The sequence below is a fragment of the Opisthocomus hoazin genome, chromosome 23 (genome assembly GCF_030867145.1).
Source record: "Opisthocomus hoazin isolate bOpiHoa1 chromosome 23, bOpiHoa1.hap1, whole genome shotgun sequence".
NCBI classification, from domain to species: Eukaryota; Metazoa; Chordata; class Aves; order Opisthocomiformes; family Opisthocomidae; genus Opisthocomus; species Opisthocomus hoazin.
In genome coordinates this window covers 11,165,959-11,192,293 of record NC_134436.1, presented here as the reverse complement: position 1 = coordinate 11,192,293, position 26,335 = coordinate 11,165,959, and the positions used below count along the sequence as shown (strand labels likewise).

Sequence of the window (26,335 nt, the reverse complement as noted above, 5' to 3'; positions counted from 1 at the left end):
CTCCTAACTTTTTTCCTAAGATATGTAAGAAACGAACTCCTGGTGTCTATATGTCTCCATACGCAGAATTCTGGGAAAGCAGCTAGTATCCAAAAGAATTTACTAAGCGTATTTACCAATAAACTTAGATCTTCACAGCCCAGCATGACAGTTTCACCGAATCTAACACGTGTGCAATACACACCCTAACCCCCTTTTAAAAAGAACATATCTAAGAAAGTATACAATTGGTTCCTGTCTACAGGGCTGCCCAGTTCACATGCCACATGAGTAATATTTTGTTATGAATACTGCCAGATCTGTTATTTCTAGGTTGCTAGGGCTATTCTGCTCATGTCTCTCCTGGGAATCAGAATGTTTCGACTGTTGGGGAAAAAAAATAAAGATTCTGAGAAAAAAACATTTTGAAGTATTAGGAAAAACTCTTTAGAATGTGTTCTAACACAGCAATCGTTGGGCTTTTTTACAGCGTTGGAAGTACCAACTTGCTTCAGCCTAGGTAATCTTACGGCCTAAAGAGCAAAAAACAACAAAGCATCACAATTAATAGTTACCAGTGGACCAAAGATGGGCAAAAACTCTAAAAGAGGGATTTGAAATATGCATTCTCCTTCTTACCAGTCTGGATTTGAAATATGTATTCTTCTTACCAGTGTGGAATACTACCATTCTCATTTTGTAAACACTTCTGGCATGAATTTTGGATCACTTGGAATTGATTTCTCCTAAGTTAGAGACAGCAACGTATTGCTGTCTGCAAAAGAACCCAAACAGATGATCATTTTGGACACTACAAACAAAGCAAAGGGGTTGACAGAGTCATCTTCTACATTCTACTACTACTGCTACCGCTCCGTGCCACCCCGCTGCACGCAACCCCGCCATCTCAAGAGGCGTAAGCACCACTGGGTCACATCCCCGAGCACGGAACGTTCAGAGGCTCAACTTCAGCTTTGGGTAGAAACTGGCTGACTCCTGGCCAGTCAGTGAAACCCTGCCAGAGCCTTCAGAGCTGATCTGCTTTGGGAAACCAATTCCCCAAACCCCATGGCCAAACTTGCCCTTCTGGACCGCAGCTACACGCACTTCTTCTGTTTCACTGTACAACGCTTGCCTTTTTGTGTCTTATTTCCCCTCAGTCTGAAATACTGATATAAACTGCATTCATGGATTCTTTTTTTGCAGCCAAAAGCGTATTTAATTCAGGGGCACCGGTGGATAGCAGGTTTGTGGATGCACTACAAAAGCAAGAGGGATGGCGTGCTTCAAGTGAACGGCGTGTACAGCCGCTGCCCTCACGTTAATTAAACACGGCGTTCAAAGGAGCACAGCTGCAGAAAGAAAAACTCAGGCTCTTGACTTGACCTTTGTTCAGACGTCATGTGGAATACCGCTGCGGATCGTGGAAAGAAATCCCCTCATGACTGCTGCTGCAAAGCGCTGCGGGCTAGAACTGGAACCTCCTCCGACTGCACCGCTGCCGGAGCTCCGAGCGGCCGGCCGAGCTGACTGGCGCAGCCAAGCTCTCCCTTCATGCCGCATCCATGTAGGCTTGGGAGGAAGGCTGCGCTTTTATAATCCGTGCCTGCTTCTACGACACGTCCTTCAGTAAGCCTGTGGGCCAGCAACACCTGCTCACCCCGGATCAAGACTCCGTCCTCACGCAGTTTCACCGGTGCTGCTCTTGGAGGGGACAGGGAGAGGGTGACTGCGCTCACCGGGATCTCGACAGCGGCAGCGCTGGCTCCAGCGATACAGAGCAGTGAGGATTCGAGATTTTAGATGGAAATTTTAAGAGCGTCATGCTGCCTAAGTGTTTTAATACCCTGCTCAGTTTATTAACCGAGTCTGTGCATGCTGCCATTTTAAAATTCCTCTTTTTTCCAAAAGCTGTTACAGTCTTCTGCTTACTCACGTTTTATGTTAGAAGCATCTCTAGTGCGCAGGGTATAGGTGCAGTTCTACACTGCTGGGCTTCAGGCACCTTTGCCATACTCCCTCCTCACTAAGGGTGCACGTATGGTTTCTTCAGCCAGAAATGAACAGATCTTGCTGTGACCCGAAACGGCCGGAGGCACGCCAGCAGCAAACCAGAGGGGGAACGAAGGCGTTAGGCAAGCCTAAGCTAATGAGCAGTGCTTTGGAGCAAGGTACGTTGTCTCGGGCCTGCAGCCCTGTTAAGGCATCTTAACGCCGTAGTCTGAAAATTGCAGAGCGCGACCTTGCCTGTCTGCAGCGCGCTGAAAGCTTTCACCAGCTGGCCTGGGTCTCAACAGACTCACACGGGCTCCAGCGAACACCCTCCTTCATCCAATTACAGAATCACAGAATGGTCAGGGTTGGAAGGGACCTCTGTGGGTCACCCAGCCCAACCCTCCTGCCCAAGCAGGGTCACCCAGAGCAGGGGGCACAGCACCGCGTCCAGGCGGGGCTTGAATATCTCCAGAGAAGGAGACTCCACAGCCTCCCAGGGCAGCCTGTTCCAGGGCTCCGTCACCCTCAGAGGGAAGAAATTCTTCCTCAAATTCCACTCCTCTTTTTCAAAAGAGATGTCTATGGATACGACAGTGAAAAAACACACAAGCTTTTCCACTTACTCACTAGTGAAGTGGCGAAAAGCAGTTTGGAAGCTGTCACGGGCAACGGCAGGGAGCAAAGCAGTACCCGCGCTGGCTCTCTGCCGCTTCAAAGCGTGTGCTGTAACGGGTGGCATCGTTGGCACAACAAATCAGAAAGTTCTCAGCCTTCACAGAATCACAGAATAGTAGGGGTTGGAAGGGACCTCTGTGGGCCATCTAGTTCAACCCTCCTGAACGGCACACACGTGTGAGCCCGTGGACCTGAAAGTGGGCGCCTGGAGGAGGAGGATGGTGTGGGAGCCCCGCTTCCTCGCCAGGCTACACAACGGCCAGAAACTGCCCATCCTCAGCCTGCCCGGCTGCGTAGGTGAAATAATTGGGTGCAATCACTTGAGAAACAGGTGACTGCGTGGTCTTGTTTGTCTTCAAACTCTGGAGTCCTAGAAGAGTGAAAGATCCATGAAGAACTATTCAACCTCTCTGGTTAAGCTTGGTCAGACGCTTTTCCTTGGTCAGAAGGGTGTATGGGAAAAGCTCAGCAGCTGAGACAACTTGAAGGGGAAGCAAGTTACGGTCGCAAGTGTGGCTGAGGGCAGGTTAAGCTCCTCTTTGTTCCTCCCTTCCCATCTCCTCTCCTCTGGCAACTCTCTGCTAATTTGGACGTAACACCAGTGGGTCGGGAGGGCAATGAATTGCAAAAATACCCGTATTTGTGTAAACCTTCTCAGCTTGCTCAGCCCTACATTCATTCTTCAAGAGAACATTTCTACAGTGATTCAAATCTATTAAAATGCTGTTTAATCTCATTATCAAGTTCCATGTTCTCTACTTGGGACCCAAATTTCTGATAGAAAACTGTCACTGGTCCGACCACGCCATTTGTTTGTGGCTTGGCGCTGTGTCGCAGCACTGCACTGTAACCTTCAGGCGTGAGCGAATACCTTACGTAATAACAGACTACAGAGTAAAGAATTACTCACTGTTTTAAAAATAAACCCAGTATATTTAAAAAAAGTCTTTGTGTTCAGAAAAAAAACCCTTATCTAAACACGCAGAGGTTAGCAACGTCAGTTCACGTTTCTTTTTTAAAAAATGACTGAATAAATCTGTATAAACAGTTTTATGAAGTGTTGCATAATATCCTGACATTATTCCCCTCTTTCCCAGTGGGAAATTGCTTTATTAATGCTCACAATAACAACGGCATGATGGCAAAATTAGAGGTAGAGTTTTATGTGATTTATGTTATCGTGCGCTTCAGGTATAGAGCCTGTACACTTCATTCTCTGGGCTGTAAGCTAGGCTGGAAATGCCTGGGCTTCAATTACGACTGCAGCTGCATACACTGTAAAAGCACATTCAGTGACGTACCTAACTCATGCAAAACATAATGCCACTTCTGTGAAGTGGCAAATCAAATTACTTTAAAAGAATGTACCAAAAATTCTACATAAGAAATGTCAATTTGCAATAATGAACTGTCCTAAACCTAGATGATGTAACCATAAAGAAAAAAAAAAGATTCAGAAATAATTTAAACAAACACTACCTGAGTGACACGCACGTAAGAAGTGGAAAGCCAGAACTAGCAATGGAATAGAAGAATGGAAGACACACCAAATCATTACACGGTACTGCCTCTGCAAGGTTTGATATCTGGGTTGAAAAAACACAAGCATCATATCCTGCTCCCAGCTGATGCCCTGGTAAGGGAGCCAGGCTGATGTCTCAGACAAGGTGCTCCATGGAGAGACGGGTCTGTAGCCCCTCTTTTAACAAAAGCCTCGATGGAGGAACCAATACCAACACTGACAGCGGGTATCGTCTCCGCTGCCTGCCACACTTCCAGTCTCTGCTGCTTTGGCAGAGGACAGCAGCTGCTTTTCCATTGCAACCACCCCTTGCCAAACGTACAGCTGGCGAGATGCAAGCAGCACTTCTTCGCAGAGGAAGAAGAATCAGCCTTTCCTTCATCAGCATTTGCCATCGTCTTCACAGAGAGAGTTCTGGTTTCTGTTCAATTACCACATAGCTGTAGCGGAGGTTTTCTGATCTACCCCGAACAACAAATACACTGATATCACTGACACTGAAAAGCATTTTCACCTTACACCTCCAGAGAAGTCAATTAATGTATGTAGCAGTCTGGATCAAATGAGTTAGATGAGCAACGTGGAAAAAACAGTAATGAAGCCAAAAGATCTAACAAAAGCATAAGCAACTGGGAATTCACTAACACAGGAAAATATGGTGAAAATCAGAGCTTGGAGGCCACCCGACTGCAAATCCTGAAGACACAAAGACTAGAAGATGCATCAGACACATCACAGCGATCAGCATCAGCAAACCCATCTAAGCCACAGTTCCAAGTTGGAAACATCCAAGGTAAAATCATTGGATCCAACAATGTAAGAGAAAATTTAAAAATTAATCAAAACCACCTAGGCTACTGGATTCTGGAAGAAACTTCTGGGGAATAAATCAGTACTGAGAGGGCACCAAGAAGCTCATTATTTGAACTGCAGTAACAGAAACGACATATTAGAATGGCTGGGGGTAAACATCAGAAATCAGTCACAGCTGTAACAGTCTCTACACTGAGATCCTGGCCAGGCTAATCTTCTCCTTGAAGACAAAGCCAGGCTTCATGAAGAAGAAAACTCGAAGGGTTCTATCAGGGTAGCTTGTTTCCCTCCCCCCACCCCCTTCTACCCCAAAAGGAATCAGAAACCAAAATTACAATTGGGAGAAAAAAAGCCTCACAGAAGCCTCTAGACCAATTCCTTCCAGACCATTGCTACGTAGTTACAGAATTAATAGATGAAAGTTATGGATTTCGGTAAACTTTTGGCACATTATCTTAAAACTGCAGGGATGATACATCCCAGATATATGTACAATTACCCACAGCAAGACAGCCAGCGGAATGATATTGTGAAGCCAGAGGTTGGAATTCAGCCCTATTTTTTAACATATCTGGTAATCATCTGGCAGAAGCACAGCTAATACATTAGGTTAGTGCCCTGAGCCTAAAGAAAAGGCAGCACGAAATGTGCCTAGCAGGGATCGAAAGGATGCTGATGGCCACCAACATTCCTATTTAACCGAGGAGAGTCCATGCAACAAAGCTGCATAACGTCAGAGTGTCCACGTACCACGCTTTCTGACACACACCAGGTCTTCAAGCAGAACTACAACACTCCAGTTTACCTGTCCTCCTCGATACACTTGCAGTACTAAGGCGTTCAGAAGAGAAGAGATTCAAAAACTCCAGCTTATAAAGATAATAAAGGCATCTGAAGAAACAGCGTAAGATAAGATGACAGGCTTGAAAAGAGAGGTGAGGCAATGATGTGAACGCTGTCTCCAATAAATGATGTCCAGAGCAAGAAGGAAGCCAGCGATTTACCTGTAAGCAACATTACGGCTGTTTACACAGAGACCAACTGGCCTCGACACAGGCAGAAGGTGAGAAGTTAGACTGAAGGAACAAACTGCTGAACGCAGCTCGAGAAGCTGCAAGAGCAGAACGACCATAAAAACTGAGCACGTGCGACATGATGTCACGAGTCTACCACAATGTATCTGCTGGTAGTCAAGTCTGAATCTTCCTTGAGTTTTATGTCCTTTAAATTCCTCCGTGATTTTATTACTCAGGTTTCAGAATTCCAGCAGCAAATCAAGACACAGCCCCAGTCCCCTCTCTCCCTTCCTCTCACCCCAAACCTGAAGTTACAATCTTCTGTGGTGATTCACACTGGATAGAAGGAAGAAATTTTTTAAGATGAGGGTGGTGAGGCCCTGGCCCAGGCTGCCCAGAGAGGTGGTCCAGTTCTGGGCTCCCCAGTTCAAGAAAGATGAAGAGCTACTGGAGAGAGTCCAGCGGAGGGCTATGAGGATGATGAGGGGACTGGAACATCTCCCCTACGAGGAGAGGCTGAGGGAGCTGGGCTTGTTCAGCCTGGAGAAGAGAAGGCTGCGAGGGGACCTAATAAATGCTTACAAATATCTGCAGGGTGGGTGTCAGGAGAATGGGGCCAAGCTCTTTTCAGTGGTGCCCAGTGACAGGACAAGGGGCAATGGGCACAAACTGAGGCACAGGAAGTTCCATCTGAACATGAGGAAGAACTTCTTCCCTCTGAGGGTGACGGAGCACTGGAACAGGCTGCCCAGGGAGGCTGTGGAGTCTCCTTCTCTGGAGATATTGAAGACCCGCCTGGACAAGGTCCTGTGCAGCCTGCTGTAGGTGACCCTGCTTCAGCAGGAGGGTTGGACTAGATGACCCACAGAGGTCCCTTCCACCCGCTACTATTCTGTGATTCTGTGGTCGATGCCCCATCCCTGGGAACATTCAAGGCCAGGTTGGACGGGGCTCTGAGCACCCTGACCCAGTTGGAGATGTCCCTGCTCACTGTTGGGGGGGCTGGACTAGATGGCCTTGAAAGGTCCCTTCCAACCCAAACTACTCTATGATTCTATAAAACCCAAACAAAACCAAACCCACCACATTCACTGGGCACCTCACATGAATACAATATGAAACTTAAAGAAAGATTTGGCCACAGTTTCATCTGGGATAGCCCAGGGGAAGCTCTGCAGCCAGCCTGGTGTTCGCTCAGATGGAAAAACCAGGACATCCTCCTCCTGAGTCACCAAATCTCCAAGGGATTACACTGGATTCAGCAGATACCACAGCCATGGAAGAACAGCTTCTGTTGTGCTTCTGCACCATTTTGTAGGCTCTCTAGTACCTTCTGACTAACACTGAGCAAAAATAGAGACCGTCCATGTCTGTGCCTGCCCTGGAATCTCTCCATACCAGAGAATTCAACGGCATAAAGGGAGTATGTATTCACTTCTACTTTGATTTGGCAAGTAGCTGTGGATGGAAGGATGAACCAGCACTTCTCCTCTCACCACCTTGTGTCGTTCAGCAAAGCTGTAAGAGGCTGTTACAAACACAGGTGTCGGAATCTGCAGAAACCTAGTGTAGATTTGCTGGTCTGCAATGGATAAACAACGATGCTGCACTCCAAGCAGCAGCTCCAGTAACTACTCACCCACCTTCTGCGCAAAGTCTAGGCTGAATGCAGTAGCAGAGCGTAAAGAAGTTCTCACCCTTATGTTTCGAGGTTTATCGCTCATGGCATTAATCTTTTCTCACGCAGTATCTGAAGTCGCAAACGTAAATTCATAGTATTCCATGTAGTGATACAAGAGAAGTCTAGTAGTATCACAAAGTACACATACTTTGTAAAAGTAGTCCTTCAGTGCTGGATCGTACTTAGAGATGGAGTTTGTTTGGTCCCCCTTCTGAAACACCTGGGTTTTCACGGAAACCTGCACCTCAACCAAATTTGGCAGTTCAGACCCATTTTTGATTCTTGTACGTGAGAATAATTATATAATATTTGGCCCCCTTTCATAGATAAAATCTTCAGGCCCATGAAATATGCATCTGCGTTCTCGCTGCCGGTCAGACAGCGAGCGCAGCTGCCAGCTCCTCTGCCCCTCCCCGGCGCAGCAGGACCACGCTCTCCCGTCACCACGCTTTTCTGATCCTCTCCCGTTGGATTCTCCGCCCATTGCTTAAGGGACTGCAAACCTGATTCTCACATCAGAGTGCATCTGGACACCAGAGCAACTGCCACAGACTATGAACCACGCTGGCCTGCTATATTCAGCAAAAGGCTCAGTATAAAAAAGTATCAATAATGTAAAGCTGTTCCCAGTATACTCTGTGGTAATTCTGCAGAGGCTGCTGAATGTCTGCAGCAGTACGGGAGTTAATTTACTCTGCTTACTGGGCTGGATTAGTACCCTAATCAGTGCTTTCAAATTGCAGCTCACCCGTAGCAGCTTGCCACTAGGCTTTGGCCGTTCTGCTACACGGCCAAAGCTCCCCTGCATGAATCAGTACACAGAAAATACCACGAGTGAAACGGAGTACAAACACCCAGCCTGGCTCGGGGCGACGCTCCGGCACCTACGGACCTTAAATTTCCACGGATGCTAGAGCAAAGACTTCAGGTAAACATAGATCCAGTCTCATAAAGTTACCTACAGGGTTTCTTAGCTGGTAACTTTGATTGTTTAAAAGGAGACTGATTTTTAAAAAATAAACTTGACAAAGTCAATAAAACCTTGCAACCTTTATACTGCTGAAACATCACCAATAGAAAAAAAAAAAACATTTTGCAGAATCTTCATGAACTTTACAACGTTTAAATGTGATCTGTGGTACCATAGCATCAAAACTGATTTCATCACTATGCATTTGCCTTCATTCAGGTTTCTCTCAAACTAAAAAGAAAAAAACAAATTAATGAATGGGTGAGAGCTGAGCCATGACAATATAATCCTCCATCTTAAAAGACTATACACTGTAACCTATAAAACTGATTTATGCAATCAACATGTGATCTATTTTTGTTGTTCCAGCAAAAAGGGAACAAAACGTTCTTCTGTCCACAGGCACACTATGGGAGTATAGAAGTTCCGAACAAACATGAGAAATTCCACCACTAGAGCTGTATGAAACTTCTGTTTCCACTACACAAATAGTCACTTGGCTTTTTCTGCTTTAGATTCTTTTTCTTAAATTCTGATTTTGATTTTTTCCCCTTGGAGTATCATGCTGAATTACAAATTCAAAAAGCTTCCCATGCCAAAAAAAAAAAAAAAAAAAGAGAGAATTTAACTTTATTTAACTTTCCAATTTTGCATGCATGTGAAAGTTTATACATTTCACACTGAGTACATTTTAGCATTCAGCCCAGATCTGCCTCCAAAACGGTCAAAGTGAAAAATGACAAGTGCTTTATGAGAAGTGCTCCATTTTCATTAAGCATAATGGATACTTTTTCCCCGAAGTGTGTATCTTGGCAAATGTATTTTCTGCCTCAATTCTCCACCCCCAGGGGACCGCTTTTAGATTCAAAATTAAGTGCACAGCAAGTTGCTGCTTTATTTTGGAGCGGTTTCTCATTTAGTCAACAATATCCTGGGCCATTATCTATTGAAAACATGCAAACTTTTCAAGCTTTAAACACTTCTGTAGCAAATATTCCTTATGCTGGTCATCCGAAAGATTTATGAAAGTAGGCTAAACTTTGGTTTTCTTTCCAGTGTTCCATACAGCTCTTACTAGAATATCAGCTACAGCCATCATTTTGGATTTGTTCCTTTGGAAACAGATTCGACAGCTTTAACTCTGCACCCTGACTGAGGAAACACCTCACGGGCAAGCTTAACCGTGCGCATGCTCTAGGAAGAAGCCCTCCAGTTCTCCAGGCTAGAGGGCAGCTTTCACAGCTGAGCTGCCTGAGACAAGGTCATCACCATCCCACTCCACCCTTTTTCTACAAGCAATTACATCTTAAAGCTCTGTCTGGCAGAAGCCTCTGCCCCAGCACCCCTGGGGCAATGCTAAACACGTACCCCCGTTTCAATTTACCTTATTGACGTCCATTCGCAGCTTCTCGTTGTTGGCACTGGCAGCTTTTTCTGCCGCTTTCTTTTGACGTTGAGGTCCCCTGCCAAAGAAGATGTAGTTGACCAAGGCATACTCCAGCAGAGCCATGAAAACGAAGACAAAACACCCCATAAGGTACATGTCGATGGCTTTCACATAGGGAATTTTGGGAAGAGTCTCTCGAAGATGGGTGTTAATCGTTGTCATTGTGAGCACGGTTGTGATTCCTGGAAAAAAGAATTGACAGGTCTATTACATCTATTGACTGAATTAATTTTTATTTTCTAGCAAAATAGCTCATAATTTTCCAATGCTAGTGCCGAAAAATTCTAGGAGATTTTTTTTTCCCAGTGGAAAAAATACCCCACCCCCAACCTCTGCCCATATTCCCTATCTTTGTCTTTATGTTTTTGTACAGCAAAGAAAATTGCACCTGTAATAAATTGTGTCCAATCAAACAAAAAGTAGTTGGATTCTATGAGTACGTTTTTAACCAGCTAAGCCGTACGCTTCTCTAACGAGTCCCAGTTACAGGTTACCGGCCTAGAGGCACCGTTTCCTTGCTTCCCTCCAGCACTTTCCGGACGTCTGCAGTCTTGACTTCTTACGGGGAAAATGCTACGCAGACAAGGCTGGTAGAACTCGGGACGGTATGCTACCGAGTTCAAATGCCAAATTCTCAGTTGTATCTTTTATGGTGATTTACTTGTTTTATTGATATGAGAGCTGTACTGGCAGGGATCGGTCTGAGTTATGAGAAATTTGGCAACAGCTGCTCATATTTATTTTTGTAATGTGCTTGGATCCTCTGACGAGGGGCCGAGTACAAACACGCACACGGGCTTAGTGACGAGATGTAATAGTCCAGAGATTAATTAGAGAAACGGTTTTGCTTTCAGAATGTAAGGTAACAGCAAGGAAGCAAGCCCTCAACCTCAGAAGTTAGCTACACAACCCTAGTAAAACTTTATTTAATTCATACCTGAAAGGAAAAGCCATTTATAATCCCTAGCACAGTGCTGAATGTGCACTTTGGTCAGCCATGGGCAAAAGCAAGCGAAATGCATTCTCTCTGGAGCAAAACAAGCAGTACTACAACAGCAGAAAACACTCCGACAATTGGGCTAATTCTGGTACAAAGATTATACAGTTGGCTAATTCAGACATGAAATCACTTTAATTTTTATTTAAATTGTGATGATTTAAATGCCGATTCAAATAATACAAAGCTTAACAAGCCAGACACAAAAAGATCTAACAGATTTATTTTTCAAGTCATGCACTACCCACTACGCCAGAAGAAAGAAAAAGCATTCAGCTAACGCACACTGCCCGAGACGTGTAAAAATGCCTACCTAAAGCAACTCTGGCAGCTGAAGCGTCATAATTAATCCAGAAGGAAACCCAGGACAGGATAGTGATCAGAATAGAAGGCATGTAGGTCTGCAGAATGAAGTAACCAATGTTTCTCTTAAGTTTAAAGCTGAGAGACAGCCTCGGATAGGCACCTAAAAGAGAATATTAGGTTTGGCCATAATTCACTTGTATAAAGCCTGAAAACATTTTTCTGTCATTTTGGTTTTGTTGTTTCACACAACACAGAGTAGACATAGAGTTGCAAGCTCCAGGATAAGCAGCTGCAGAATTTCTAGCAAGAACTCGGAATAAATAATCTTTTATTCTAATGGAACAAGGATGCTCTAAGCGTGTATCTGCTGGTAATTGTCAGATTCAACAACCAACAGCCCAAACACATCTCAGAGCGCCAAAACACAGAAAAGCTTCTCCCCTGACAAGCTGTGCTGTGCCTGCTTCAGCGTGACCCTTCCTCACACCTTCTCTCCCAGCAAGCCAACACGCGCCCTTTGCCGCTGGACACCAGAATTGCTCCGGCGTGCCAAGCACTTGCTGGAAGGCGTGCCTAGCCAACATCAGTCAAGTCCTATTTCTGCTTGGTTTTGGAGAATTTGGGTTTCACAGTCCTTCCATACTCCCTCCAAAGACCATTTCTATCCATATCCAGAAAGTGAGTTTTGAATTTTTTTTTCTTTTAAACACATCTCGCAGCTTTCTCAGGTAGGTAGAGAACATCACATCGTAACAGCCCGACCCAACTCTTGTCTCTCTTGAGTGATTTACTATGCCATTACAATGTTCTAGTTGTTTCTTGTTTTGTTTTTTATTTTATGAAATCCAGTCTTATTTTCTACTCCTCCACGCAAAGCACCTTCTCAGCCTGTAGACAGTCATCTGCTTGCTAGCACAGGCTAAACCACAAATCCTGTGGAACAAGGATTTTACAGGTTTTACAGCGAAGACAAAAGTCAGTCTAATACATCCCCAGCCTGGCACAAAGAACATCTAGAAACGACGAGAGAAAGGTTCCTAAATTTCCTACAGGCTGGGTTACTTCTTGTGGGGTTTAGGGTGCTGTGGTGTCTAAGTGGCTTCATCAGTTTTCACAGGCAAACAGCAAACACAGCTGATGTGACCGAGCCCCCCCACAAGACTGCCGTATCCTCCTCGTATGTTAATGAGCGAGGCCTTACACACTGTGGTCAGCTGTAATAAAAGCTGCTCCTTTCAAAACTCACAGTTGCTGCTCTAATCTACTCCTATTTCTAAATTTTCGCTCAGATCCTGAGCTGTACCTTGAGAATTAACCCATTTCTCCACGTCTTCCCAGTGAGTTCACCGTTCAGCTTCCCCCCCACCAACCTGTAGAGAAAACAACGTTCTTGGTGATCAGCTTGTAGTCTACGATGGAGAACTGCGGCAGCTCGATCTTTGTCACTCCCGTGACGGCGTTGTCACCCCCACGCCAGTAAAACTCAATGTCATCTGTTGTATAGCCATCTACAAAAACAGGAGTCCGCAGTTAGAACACGCGTCTCTTCTGACGCCACGGCGAACGGTCCGGAGAATTAATTCAGAAATTGACTTCAAATGTATTTCTGAAACTAAACTGTTAATGACATAACAGATATAAACAGACAGACAGACACAGGTAATGCTAAATACAATTTTAAATGGCAATCCTAGGTGTATTTTACACTTTTTTTAAAAGATGTATTATATCAGTGTATCAATCAAGCAAACCTTTAAACACAAATCCAGACTACCCACATCCCACATCTAGACGGCAGCTGTACATCCTGCCTAAGTAACTTTTGCCCCAAGGCTGGATGAACTAGTGTGGGTTTGCTGTCCTCTCAGCCCCGGTGACAGTAACGTGCCCAGGTCACCGGGAGAGGCCGGGAAGAGATGCTTTTCTGTCTCGTGCACCATGATCAGCAAGGAAAGAGGCCAGCGAGAGTAATACGGGTACGGGAGGAGTTCAGCGTACCGTTACCTCACGATATTTGGTCTGTAGTTTATAATCTGACTAGGGATGAAAAGACAAACTCTAGTTCAAACCCATTTAGATTTCACTTGCAAAAACATCATCATTCTTTTTCTGAAAATGGCCTGATTGCAATAAAACCCAGCCACATTCAATGATGCCCTTGGAAGGAGCAACTATAGCAGATGCAACAGCCATTGCTCTGGAGGGCAGAAAAACACCCACAAAAAACCCAACGAAACAAAAAACCCCCACCACTCACAAAAAACCCCAAACTAAACCCAGAAGACAGCACATGTTCACACAGTCATAAATCATACGCATGAAATATGAATCCGAGTTCACCAAACGGCAGCCAAGCCAACTTGCACGCTCCAGAGCTGGTACACGGAACTGATCCGCATACACCAGGCATCAAGCTGCTACCAAACCAGGACATAAGGTATTCCTGAAGCCTTGTAGCCTCCTAAAGGCTTTTGTTGTTGAAAATTGAAAATGAAAAGAACAACTCCGCGACAGACTGATGGTTGCGACCTTTTGGGAAACAGACCTAATAAAATGAGATGTATTATTTGACCTCGATTTTAAGCTCTCCCCCACAGACAAAGGACAAATGTCTATACCAAACACCATTTCAGAGTGTTCAAATAGCACTTGAATTCAAGGAGCAACGCAGATTCTGTACTTTGTGATAACCTAGAAACCGTAAAACTCCTTCCCCACATCATTAAGTTTTGACAACCCCTGCATAATCCAAGTGCACAGCAGCAGCGAAAGGCAAGTGAGTTTGAAGATATGAAACCAATAATCTGTAAAACACTGAAACCACCATAACAATCTATCCAACGTACAGGAAGTTTTAAAGTATTTTGGTAGTTACATTCTTCTAGCAATCCCAGTTTTTGTATACGTGACTCTCTCACTGTGTTCTTCACGGGGCTAGCAGGAAATCTAAAGTGGTTTGAGGGCAGAAAAAGGAAAACTAGTTTCAGGAACCAGAGCTGTCTCATTCACACAGGACAGATTTTGAACAGCTCATCAAGATCAAGAATTCAAGATGGAACCTGCTCTTCTTTCCAGGCTGCTGACATTAGCAGCAAAAATGATGAGAGAATAGATTGGTTTTTTATTTTTTTGTGAAATAAGTTCTTCCTTACTCTTTCCATTTACTCCAGAGCTCACTAGCTGTAGCTGGTGACACCAACCAAAGAGGCTTCTATCTTCTAAATAAGCTTCAACAGTTAAGGGAGAAAAAGCTCTGCAATGTGGAGTATTACATGCTTTTGGCATATCCAGAACTCCTTAAGAAACAGTTTAAATTCACATCAACAAATAACTTGCATCAGTCGTTACCAATTTGCTTCCCCTTATACTTTCTCTCTTGTTTCACCAAGAGGAGAATCACCAAAGCAATAACTGAACATAATTTGGACTAATAGCTTCCCATTAATATTTAGCTTCCCTCCTCTGTTTGGACAGTGCCATCACAAAAAATTGGCTATATTCCTCTATATTGACTATCTGTGAAAGAATCTCATAAATATCACAATCTTTGCATTTATTGTATGTTACTTGCTGAGAGTCTGAAAAAGGCTCTCTGCCCTTTCTTTGACGGCCACAGGACCACTCCACCACACCCACCCGTGGACCTTCTCCCAGCGGAGCAGCAGTCGTTCGACAGGGAGGGAAATCACTGTTAGCACTGGGGCACTGGCTGCTGACCAGTTGTTTCTACTCCCTGCAGGATACTAGATTTTTAAGTACTGCTAGATCTGCTTCATCTGCTTTAAAAGGTGCTCTTCCAGGAAGACCAATGGCATGTGGATGGAGGCCATCAATGCCCGCGTTCCCAACAAGACAGGCCCACTCCAACACAACAGTTAAACCGAACACGTTTGTTGCAGTTATTTGTGTGGAGCACAAATCCTTCCTTCAGTGCAGTAAGCTCTTTGGTCATTTTTCCACGGGTAACGTGGTATGAGGAATGTGTGCAGATTCTGCAGCCCTGAAATTCATCAGGTTGTCATGGTATCTTTTACTTTTCTGCTCACAAGTCCATCTTCAGAAAAAAGGCAGACAGCTTCATTCTGTCTCCTTGTCTATCACCACTTTATATTTGTCAAGTCTCACTCTAGGCTTTCAGGGAGAAAAAGACAAAGAAATCTAAAATAAAATGAAGAAAACCAAGTAAATTGGCTGATCTTAAGATGTAAAAGCAAGCATATGTTACGAAAAATATAAAAGAATATCCTTAGAGAGTCTGGAAAGAATAATATTACATACCTGGTTGTGAGAGTTCACTCTCACTTCATGACAGTGCTGCGTTTTGCTGACATTCTGTCTCGAATCTACCCTGCCCTCCAACAGCAAGTTCCAGATTCTAACACCATTTGCTGAACTTGGTGGGATTAATCAAACTAATCTATTTAATTTTGAGATTATTTAACTATTAAATTTCATAACTATGAAGTCAATCTTTTTTTTTTGCTTTATGAAAAATAAATGTTAAAGTAAGTTACAGCAAGCAAAAAACCACTTTTTTGTGTAAGAGAAAATACATTTCTAAAAAGCTCAAACGGCTGTTGATTTTATTTTCTTTTTTTAGAACATCTGTTAGTGGAACTTTTCTGCCCAACCGCCAATAGACACGTTTGGCCTTGCACCGTCTGATCACCCCAGGGTTCACGCAGCGAAGAACTCCAGCGGACGGCCAACCTTCTACCAGGAGGACGTGGTTCAGCTTCTCCCTGCACTCTCACAGCCTTCACGCTAAGCAAACACCGACAACCGCTTCTTGCGAGAGCTGAACTCCTCTGAGCACCTCAGCCCGGAGCCCAGACCACAGGTTCCGCACCACGCAGCTCTTGGGGAGCCTGCGCAGAACCCCCCGCTCCTCAGAGCACTTGCGCTGGGAGGTGCTAAGCCAAGGCTTTGACACCAGGTGAGAAGACTTGTCAGAAGGTATCAGACAAAGAATTTCAGGAAGCGTCTTCAAGCTTGCATTAAAATACTTCTCTCTCTTTCCAAGAAGGATGAACTATGCCATTCGTTTTACAACACGGAGGGGGACTGAAAAGACTCTCATGGTCCTTTGCAGATGCGTCCTATCGTGTACTGTGACAGTACCCAAGGTGATCGGGTGTAAGTCTCACACCTGCAAAACATCTGCCAGAAGACAGAATGGGCCTGTCCATGTCTCTAGTGGATTTTTTTTAAAGATATTAAAGTCCAATTACCTGTGGCTGTAATAAACTCCATCTGCAAGTACTGGGATTCAGCACAACTCTACTTACAAGCTATCTGAAGAGCAACCAATTCGAAACAGCAGCAAGCAGTCTAGAAAAGATAATCTGTTGTTTTTGACAAGGAAAAGGCAGAATTAATGAATGCGAGCTGAATATTTCTAAATTATCAGATCACATGTCACTAACATAGAAAGTAAAGCACACGAAACCCAAAATGCTCCAAGTCGTTTCTGCACGAGTCGGAGCTCAGCACAAACCGCTGTTTGATTTAGATTCCACCAGCACCGTTGTTCCGCTGTGTATTAAATCGTATGTAGCACTGCTACCAGAACAGAGACTCGGATTGATTGCTTGTCCCCAAATCACTTCTGTATCAGCAGCAGCACGATTTACTTCACATTCAGAAAGTTCAATTTCTCATTTGTGCCCTGCATCACGCGTTGGCAGCGAACCCAATCAATACACGGTCCTGGTAACACGGCACCAGCCCCGAGAGCAGCACGGCACTCGCGACTCCCATTAGCATGGACTGGGAGCCTTGACTTCAAGGAACGACAGATGATGAAGCACTGTAGGAGAAAAATAAACAACCAGTAGAAGACAAAATAACAAATTTTCATACAGAAACTACAAAACCACCTATTTTTTTCCAGTCTATTTAAGAGAAGTCGGAAATTCTTTAAATACAAACAACCCAAAATGAAAGCTGCAGCACTACTGGCTCAGTGGGAGAGCGTGCAGACGCAGGACAGCTATCAGAAACACCACACAACGGAACAAAAGAAGCCACCTTTTCTAAAAAAATCCGACTTTATCAGCAGGATTCACTGCCTCACAACGCTTTTGTTTGTACTCAGCAGCTGGGCTGTATTTTTGACTGATCTACAGACACACACACACGCTCCCCCCCCACTGCGCTGTGCAGGAATTCAAGCCGTCCGTATTCCCAATGCTACGGCAGCACCTGGAGACTGAAGATTAAACATCTGTTGCTTTGTGGAAAAAATAACGACCTACCCACGCAGAACGGGGAAAACGTGGCTCAAACCGAGCGAGGACCCGAGGCCACGCGCTAACCTCGCCCTGCTCGGAACCATCGGCAGCGCCGGGCAGCACGCGCGTGCCGTCAGCGTCGCGGCCGAGCCGGGGACAACCACTTTGGCCTTAACGAGGAGAAAGGGTCCTCTGGGAACTGTCTTCACCCAACGCCCGCCTGTGAAGCTCGCCCAGAGAAGGGTCCCCCAGCCATGCCTCCCCACCAGCCACCGCGGGCACTTGCAGCAGGTTCTGGGGTTAAACGCTATTGCAAAGCAGCCATTTACAAGAGGAACAGCATTGGCACTGTGGAGAACAATGTAGTTGCATTATGCACATGGTATTTTCAAAAAAAAAAAATCACAAAATTGCTTTACAATATACAGAAATCAATGGACTCGCAGGGAAGCAAAGAGTACCAAGCTCCTGAATCTCCCATACCTCTGCTGCTATCCATCGGATTTTCCTTGCCTCACAATACAGCAGCTTCCCCACGCAAAACCGAGAGAACGGATAGCTGGTATCTGCACCAGGCTGAATGCCTTGATTAAGGATACATGCAAAATATTCTTAGCTGACAGTCTTACGACATTAATTTATTTAAATGTAGGCCATGGACTATCAGACTAATTGAGAAACTTGACACCTACAGGCCCTGTACCATGGGATGAACACTAGACAGAAATATTAAATAAATGGTTAATCCTGTTTATATAACAGATGATGGAACACTTTTAGTGCCACTATCTACGCGTTTTATTGGTTTTTAAATATACAACCACCAATTTCTCCTTTTCCAATAATTTCTCCAGCAGCTTTGCACCTGCAGAGCACACAGCCAGATTTCCTGCAATCATCAGTACCACGCAAAGCACGTTCTGAAATTCCAGGCCCCCTCAGCACACTTGAACTTGGTTCCCCGTATAACTTCATTCTTCACCATCCCCTTGTTCATTCAAAAATGCAGCCAGAAAGAGTAAGTTATCTGAATTTGCAGCGATCTCCAAAGCTGAGGAGGATACAAGTCAGCATACACTGAGATCAGCGGGGTGACACGAAGGGGAGCAGGAGGGTCAGAGTTTGTGCTCTGCTGAACACGTTTGGCATCAGAGAAACTGGAAAAAGCACATTGTTCTTGTTTCTTTCTGCTCTTTCTCATGCCCCCCCCAATTCTGTCTTTCTGCATAAAATATTAAAATCCTTTTTCCGTTTCACTTCAAAGAGTTCTCCCCCTAAGGCTCTGAGGATTTGGATACAAAAGATGATGTACAATTTTCTGACTACGGTGAAATTCAACTGATGTTTAGATTAAATTGGTAACATTCTCAAAAAGCCAGCTATCTTCAGTTGTACAAATGGTTCCTTACTGGGGAGAGTGGGGTGGGGAGAAGAAAGCAGGCAACGTGACTCCACAATTACTGTAGGACAGAATACTGATGTTAAAAATGGGGATTTTGATGGACGAGCGAAATTACAAAACTGATTCCAGGATTCAGGGTGGGCTTTTCATCACATTAGCAGAACCAGGTTTCATTTCTGTGCTTCAGGCCCTACTCTGGCTTAGGATAAGCCTGGTAACTCTCAGAAGAGGTGTCCTGGTGCAACCCATCAAATGTCCGTGCTGGGCTTGTTCCGAGTGACGTCAGTGACAACCATTTGTCCCTCAGAGCACTGGCTGCAGAGTGCTGTCCGCAGCACATTCCCACTGTTCCAACGCTTCCAGGAAAACAGGGATCAGAAACAGACAGGGAGAAGCACATCAGCGCAACAATATTCAAAAACCTTCTAGCTCCTAGAACCTGGCAATTTCTTGCAGCCTTTCTGCTTCCCTAAGCTCAGTTGCCCCCACCAGTATGAATACTCTAAGAAGTTACTGGACTCCACACAGTGGAGATCCTGCAAGTCTCCGTGACAGCAGGACGAGTACGCACAGCACAGTGGGGCCCGGGGACTTGAAGCTAACGATGCCTCGTTAGCCCGGAGCAGGTGCCCCCTCATCAGCAGCACATTATCACCATGGCTCCCACCACAGCTGGGCACTGCTCTGTCCAGTGCCGGCCTCTGCGGTGCCAACTGCGGAGCCTGGAGCCCAGCTCTTCCCAGAGCTGTGGGGACCCTCGCCTCTCCTGCGAGCCCACCTTCCTCCTCCTCCGCCGCCGTGCCGGGCGCTTCCCGCAGACCAAGCGCTGTGTCTCTGCGTTCGGCACGCCCCAGCACCCAGTGACGTGCAACATGTCCCATCTCGGTTACTAAATGTCTCAAGGTCAGAGATCTCCATCGCCACCGAAGCGACCTCTGATTTCTGTAGGCAAGCGAGTAACGCGAGACAACCACGCACGTTTCATGCCGCACCTAGAAGCGTCCCACCCCATCGTTCTGCCGCAGCCGATGTTATCTCCCTCACCCACTTCACTTCGCAGAGGACCTCTCCGGAGGATAAGGTTGTCTTGGATGTAAGAGACTTTTTAATGAGGGGGAGCTCCCCCCCCGCCCCCCTTAGTTCAATTTGTAATTACAAGGACACCGTGGTAGAATACTGGGAAGCTGAACACCAAGAAGCCCAGGAAAACGGTCGATTTTCCTGAAGCTCAGTTTCACTATCAGCTACACAGAAGAACCACGAAATTTACTTTCACTCCTTGTAAGAGCAGATCTTCAAAGACACAGCAGGAAATCGCAATATATAACCGTGAGGATGATATCCATCGCTGCTGAGGAAAGCAACATTTAGACAGAAATAACAAATTGCTATTTAAATGTGAACTGCAGCTGATGTAAATATGATAAAAATGAATACATCAGTTCTTAAGTGATCTATTTCAATGTCATTAAATCACAAAATGAACAGAGCTCAAGTGAAAATAACCATGTGAAAAGACAAGTGCAATCAAGTACAAGCAGACAATGGGCTTTTTTTCAGAGCTATCTACGAAGTGAAAATATAAAGTATTTACTATGTTTCAAGATGTAAGAAAATGTTACTGCATCACTCACAGCTATCTTCTTCCACACTTAAGTCAATGAAATCAAGTCAAAGTTAAACAAAAAGAATACACATCTTCAGCACCACACTGTCATTGAATATTGCTGACAGAAAAACTTTTTTTTCACCCAGCTGACAAGATTTAACCTTAATAAGAAACTAAGCACACGTCCCAGGAAGCTGAAGTGTGGGGTACACGTTGGAGGACTCACTCAGAAGGCCAAGAGACTTCTCAAGGCCTGCCTGAACCTTCCACCACACCCAAAAACCCCCAGTGTAAAAAGGATGACTGTCAAGCGCACATATTTTATACACAGGGCTAAAAGTTTTCACCTGAACGAAATTCAGTAAATGAATCATGCACCTCTTAGATATTAACTGGACCGTTATATAAAATCCATAAACAGGTGTAGGAGAGCTTTGACTGCGATACCTCCAGTGGTTTGTGCAGCTTTGTTGACGTCTTTCCTAAGGGACTGAATAACTAAACACCTATAGCGTAACAAAAATCAACTCTGCAGATCTTCCACCAGATCCGCGGGACATTTTTTTGCACAAGCACCCCATGACAACCGGATAATCTAGCTGAGCCTAACGAGAGCCAAATCACCCCGGCGCAGTCGGCCAGGGCTGCTCTGGAGGAGCGGCAGGAAGCCACACGCACCCGAGGCAGGGAACCCCATGGCCCCAGGCCCCCCCGCTCCGCCGCCAGCGCTCCCTCCGCCACGGCAGCCCCCCGAGCCCCCCAGCCCCTCGCCGCCCGGCTCCGTCTCCGCCACGCGCGCCTGCGTCTGAGCACGCTCACTCGGTGGCAGCTGACGCGCACGTCGCTTCGATCAGGACATACTTGCAAAATAGTTTAAAACAGAACGGATTTTGCGCGGGTAGTCTCATCGACCGAAGAATCAAACATGAAATCGCTCCTGTGTTTTTAACCGAGGCATATGGAGAAGTAAAGATTCAATTTGAAAGCACGGTTATCTTCACAGAATCACAGGATGGTTGGGGTTGGAAGTGACCTCTGTGGGTCATCCAGTCCAACCCCCTGCCGAAGCAGGGTCACCTACAGCAGGCTGCACAGGACCTTGTCTTCTTGCATAACATTAAAGACCCAACTTGGGTACAGAGGGAACAATTTTTTTAATCTATTTATAAATTATATATTTAATGCAAATATATACTGAATTTCTCAACTGTATTCCAAAAAGATCATTCTGAAGATCGATGGAAATGCCGTAGACCCCAACTTTTCGCATAAAACTGAAGGCTGTTTCTAATCTTTGAAAACCATTATTAGTTTTCTACTCTTGATCCCAGGAACAGAACTTTTCCAGTAAAAGATACATCCCCGCTGAACTGGTCTAAATGACAAACTCTTTTCTCCTCCCACCCTTTATCAAGCACAAAGCTCCTGTGGGGAGAACAAACACTACCTTTGCACCCTACCATTGACTTCATCATTGCAACCTGCACTCACCCTCGTGTTCTGAGCCGATCCCTACGCTTTTATTCCACCTGGGTACATTAACTTGAAATTTATGCAGAGGAAAATTGGTGTCAAATCCGATTATAGATGCTCTGGAAATAAGGAAGGGGCTCGGACATTGAATATTGTTTTCTAACAGGCAAATAAATCTCCCGATTTTCTTACTGAAGAGAAAACTTCATTGGAAGACTATGTATGTCGGCCTTTTTCCCTTTTACCTGATTTAAGAGTTGGTCTCTTCAGAACTGGAAAGCAAAGCGAGAGGTATATCCAAACAAAGGAATCATTAAAGCGTCACCTACACATGCTTAATTTTTAATACCTTGCACATTTGGTCTCACACACCTAAGTTCCCCACAACCCACTATCAGCCTTCATTTCAAATGCTGATGTACATCAAAAAAAGAGAGGAAAAATGAGCAACATCTGGCAACCTTAACGTTATTTCTAAAACTGCATTACTACTGCACTCTGCTTAATTATTCCATAGCTGTATTAAAAATCAAGGCCACAAGGAAAAAATAATGTAATTTGTAGAAGAAAGCCCCGCTGTCGGGTGCCTCTGCCATTTGCTCAATTTGGGAAAATATTTATTCATTAAGATATGTTGGCTTGCACCGCAGCGTGAGGCGATGCTCTGGAGGATTATTCTGTCTTTACCTGCAGTACTCAGGACATCACAGTACCTAAACCACTCCTACTTTTACGCAAAGCTCTGGTTGTGAAACACCAGGAACCCTGCTCTCATCGACCGTCCAACGACAACACGCTACAGCCTGTTAGTGATGGCAGCCAGGCATCGTTAGAACGTTAAACCCCCCGTGTTTGTACACATGTAGAATTAAGGTCTGTTTTGGACACTTTGCTTACATAAATTGTTTTTTCTTTCAGTAGTGAATAAGTTATAATGGATAAGTTATAATGAATAAGTTGTAATGAATAAGTTATAATGAATACTCTTTCTGAAGTCCTCCAAATCCATAGATTTGGGAACTATTTCTTAATATAGTTTCCTATCTGGATAAGTCCTAAAAGTCTTCTAAAAGCCTTTTCAAGGATAATTATGTGTACCTTTGCTGTGGAGAACTATTGACAGGGTACCACGGCGAATGAAGTTTGTAGGAACGCTGGTTACAGCCCCTGCTCTTGGTCGAACTGCGTCAGTATTTCCCCCAAACCGCCACGGACCCGCACCATCCCCAGACGTCCTCCGCGGACCCGCACCAGCCCCAGACGTCCTCCACGGACCCGCACCATCCCCAGACGTCCTCCATGGACCCGCACCATCCCCAGACGTCCTCCACAGACCCGCACCATCCCCAGACGTCCTCCACGGACCCGCACCATCCCCAGACGTCCTCCACGGACCCTCACCATCCCCAGACGTCCTCCGCGGACCCTCACCATCCCCAGACGTCCTCCGCGGACCCGCACCATCCGCAGACGTCCTCCACGGACCCGCACCATCCCCAGACGTCCTCCGCGGACCCGCACCATCCCCAGACGTCCTCCGCGGACCCGCACCATCCCCAGACGTCCTCCACGGACCCTCACCATCCCCAGACGTCCTCCGCGGACCCTCACCATCCCCAGACGTCCTCCGCGGACCCGCACCATCCGCAGACGTCCTCCACGGACCCGCACCATCCCCAGACGTCCTCCACGGACCCTCACCAGCCCCAGACATCCTCCACGGACCCGCACCAGCCCCAGAAGTCCTCCATGGACCCGCACCATCCCCAGACGTCCTCCACACCGCCTGGCTGCCATCAGACACCGCACCGCTGCCCTCCCAGAACGGCTCAGCAGGAGCTGCGTGCCCCAAGGCTCAGAGGCCTTCTCTGCAGGAAACTCGTCGGTGACACCTCTATCGGAGAAGACAGCCCAGGTTTGCTGGCAGGATCCCAACCACCTTCCTAGGATGCTGAAAGAGGAGGGAGTAAATTCTTTTGACACCCGAGGCTCCAGGCTGTAGAAACGTAGACAAAGAAAAGTTCTCTGGTGGGTAGCGAGACGCTAATGGGTGTGGATAGGCATGCACAAGGCAGCAGGAAGGGGAAGGTTTTAACGGGAGATGGGCAAGGCCAAAGAAGGAGAAAGAAATCCCCTTCAGCTCTCTGCATTTCACTGGCACAGAAGACTGTAACCCCGCGGAGCCCCAGACGCACTCTTCAGCAGCTCCCTTCTGCGAAATCCGCGGCAGAAGCAACCTCCTTTCACATCTTCCTCACTAGCAGAGTTCACTTCCCCTCGTCCCGTTTAAGGTTCTGGCTTCTACGCACCACAAAGCCGTGTTAAATCCTGCTCTACAGGCAGCATCCCGTTTTACGTGGTATCCTGTCTTCCCCTCTGGTTTGCACCGATGTTCCCAGGTACCACAGCAGGAAGGCTGCATCACCGCATTTCAGAAGTTTCTAAGTTAACAAAATTGTCTGCGACTTTTCTAACATCCATTTTTCTTCTGAGTAGCAACCCCAGACATAGCTCGAGGCTATGCCTGTTTCTTGAAGTAGATGTGACTGAGACAAGCTAACGCCAACCCTCAGAGGAACTTTTCCCTGCAAGTAGATTTTAACACACTCTGTTGACTTTTATTCTGTTTTGCTCTAGCTCTAGTATCGTAACTATGTCAATATGCAAATATGTATTACATAAGGCTGCCTCTTGGGCTGGAAAAGCAGGATATCTGCATGTAAATGTTCATTAAAAAGAATCCAGTACAATATTTTAACATACATAAAAGGGAATCAGCCTCAAATACAGAAGCAGTTAAAGCGCTACATCTCTATGCCGAGAGCCCCATGTGGAAGGCACCTCTCTCGTGCCTTTGAAATAAATACCCTTCTTCAGAAAACTCAGGGAAAAACACATGAATAATACAATAATGTCTAATACACCACGCAGCAATGGAAAAGGCTATTATTAGGACTCCATAATCACTCCATTTTTCTGACACTTCTTTTCCCAACACTTCTGCACAGCTTCGTTCTTGAAGGAATTACGACTTAAATTCTGTTCCACACCACCCAGAAACAATAATGAAGCCATTTGACCACCTTCTCACACGAGCGTGCAGCATCGCACACCTGTGCCTGCGTGTTCCCGACCCGGCCCCTTCCCCGCGCAGCGGCACTCCCAGCCCACCCGCACAGCCCAGCGCTGCTCTGCACCACACGCGGCACTGCTATCTGCTGCCTTCGTCCTGCCTTTGGGAAATGTCATCCTCTGTCTGTCTGCGGGATTCATGAATCCGAAAATTGTTATTTGCAGGGAACACATTGCTTGAGCGTAACGCCAAGAAGCTGACAGTACAGCGAGCTCCGTTACCGCTAAGGTGGAAATCGGGTTCCTGCCCTGCTCTGCAGCACCCTTGGTCTCCGGGAGGCTGTCACGGCTCAGGAGCTCATCAGTGCCGCGGGAATCGAGCGGCCGCCTTGTCAACGTGTTTATTAAGCCACCGTCCGATCTGTGGTGCTCCCAGCTCTGTGTCCTGTTTGAATTACTCCTGCAGTCCATGCACAAGTACCTATTTGCCGTAGTATTTAGTAGGAAATATCTTATTGCTCCTATTGCATACGGTAACCATTTGTCCAAAGCTTAGGATGAAAGGCCTCTTCTGCAGCAAAGAATAAACGGGACCACGCATCTCTGGAGGGCACCGAGCTGAAGACACCGATCTTCTCATTCGAGTTTTATCACGCCGTTTTGTCACAAGTGGAGCACCGAGGAGCTGAACTGTCCCAAGTGGCTTTTAACGGCCACTGTGACTTGGAACAGCGGAGGAAGCTGTTAGACAAGCGGAAAGGCTGCAAGCCCCGTGTTTTCCTGGGCACAGGGTCTGTAGTTACAGCCAACTTGTGTGAGCAGCCAAGCATCATCACCACCTTCCCCATACCAAGCATTCCTACAGAAATACAGACCGAGTCTGACCCTGGCTTTGTACAGAACCAAGCGTTACTGAAACAAAACCCGTTGCCGAGTCAAAGGGGAAGAAACAGGACCCTTCTTCTTCCAGGAAACCAAAAACCATCCAGTCTGCAAACTAGTAACCATGCAGTGCTATTTAAAAAATGTCAGTAAAGGTACAGACAAAAATAAAACTGCAAGGGCTGAAGTGAAGTAGCCGTTACCGGAGAACCACGCAGGCTGGACTCTTCATCTCGGTGGAACTGTCTGGCCACCAACAGCCG

At 45.9% G+C, this 26,335-nt stretch overlaps 1 protein-coding gene across 4 annotated transcripts in view; it reads right to left on the bottom strand.

Annotated features, from left to right (window-relative positions):
• The window catches only part of GABRB2 (gamma-aminobutyric acid type A receptor subunit beta2), a 134,390-nt gene that overhangs the window by 15,474 nt on the left and 92,581 nt on the right, over positions 1 to 26,335 (bottom strand). For all 4 annotated transcript variants that reach the window (XM_075442011.1, XM_075442009.1, XM_075442010.1 and 1 more), the window contains 3 exons: positions 12,772 to 12,909; positions 11,409 to 11,561; positions 10,036 to 10,280 (listed from right to left, as the gene is read on the bottom strand). In XM_075442011.1, coding sequence (XP_075298126.1) covers positions 10,036 to 10,280; positions 11,409 to 11,561; positions 12,772 to 12,909 — 536 coding nt within the window. The remainder of the gene's footprint in view (positions 1 to 10,035; positions 10,281 to 11,408; positions 11,562 to 12,771; positions 12,910 to 26,335) is intronic.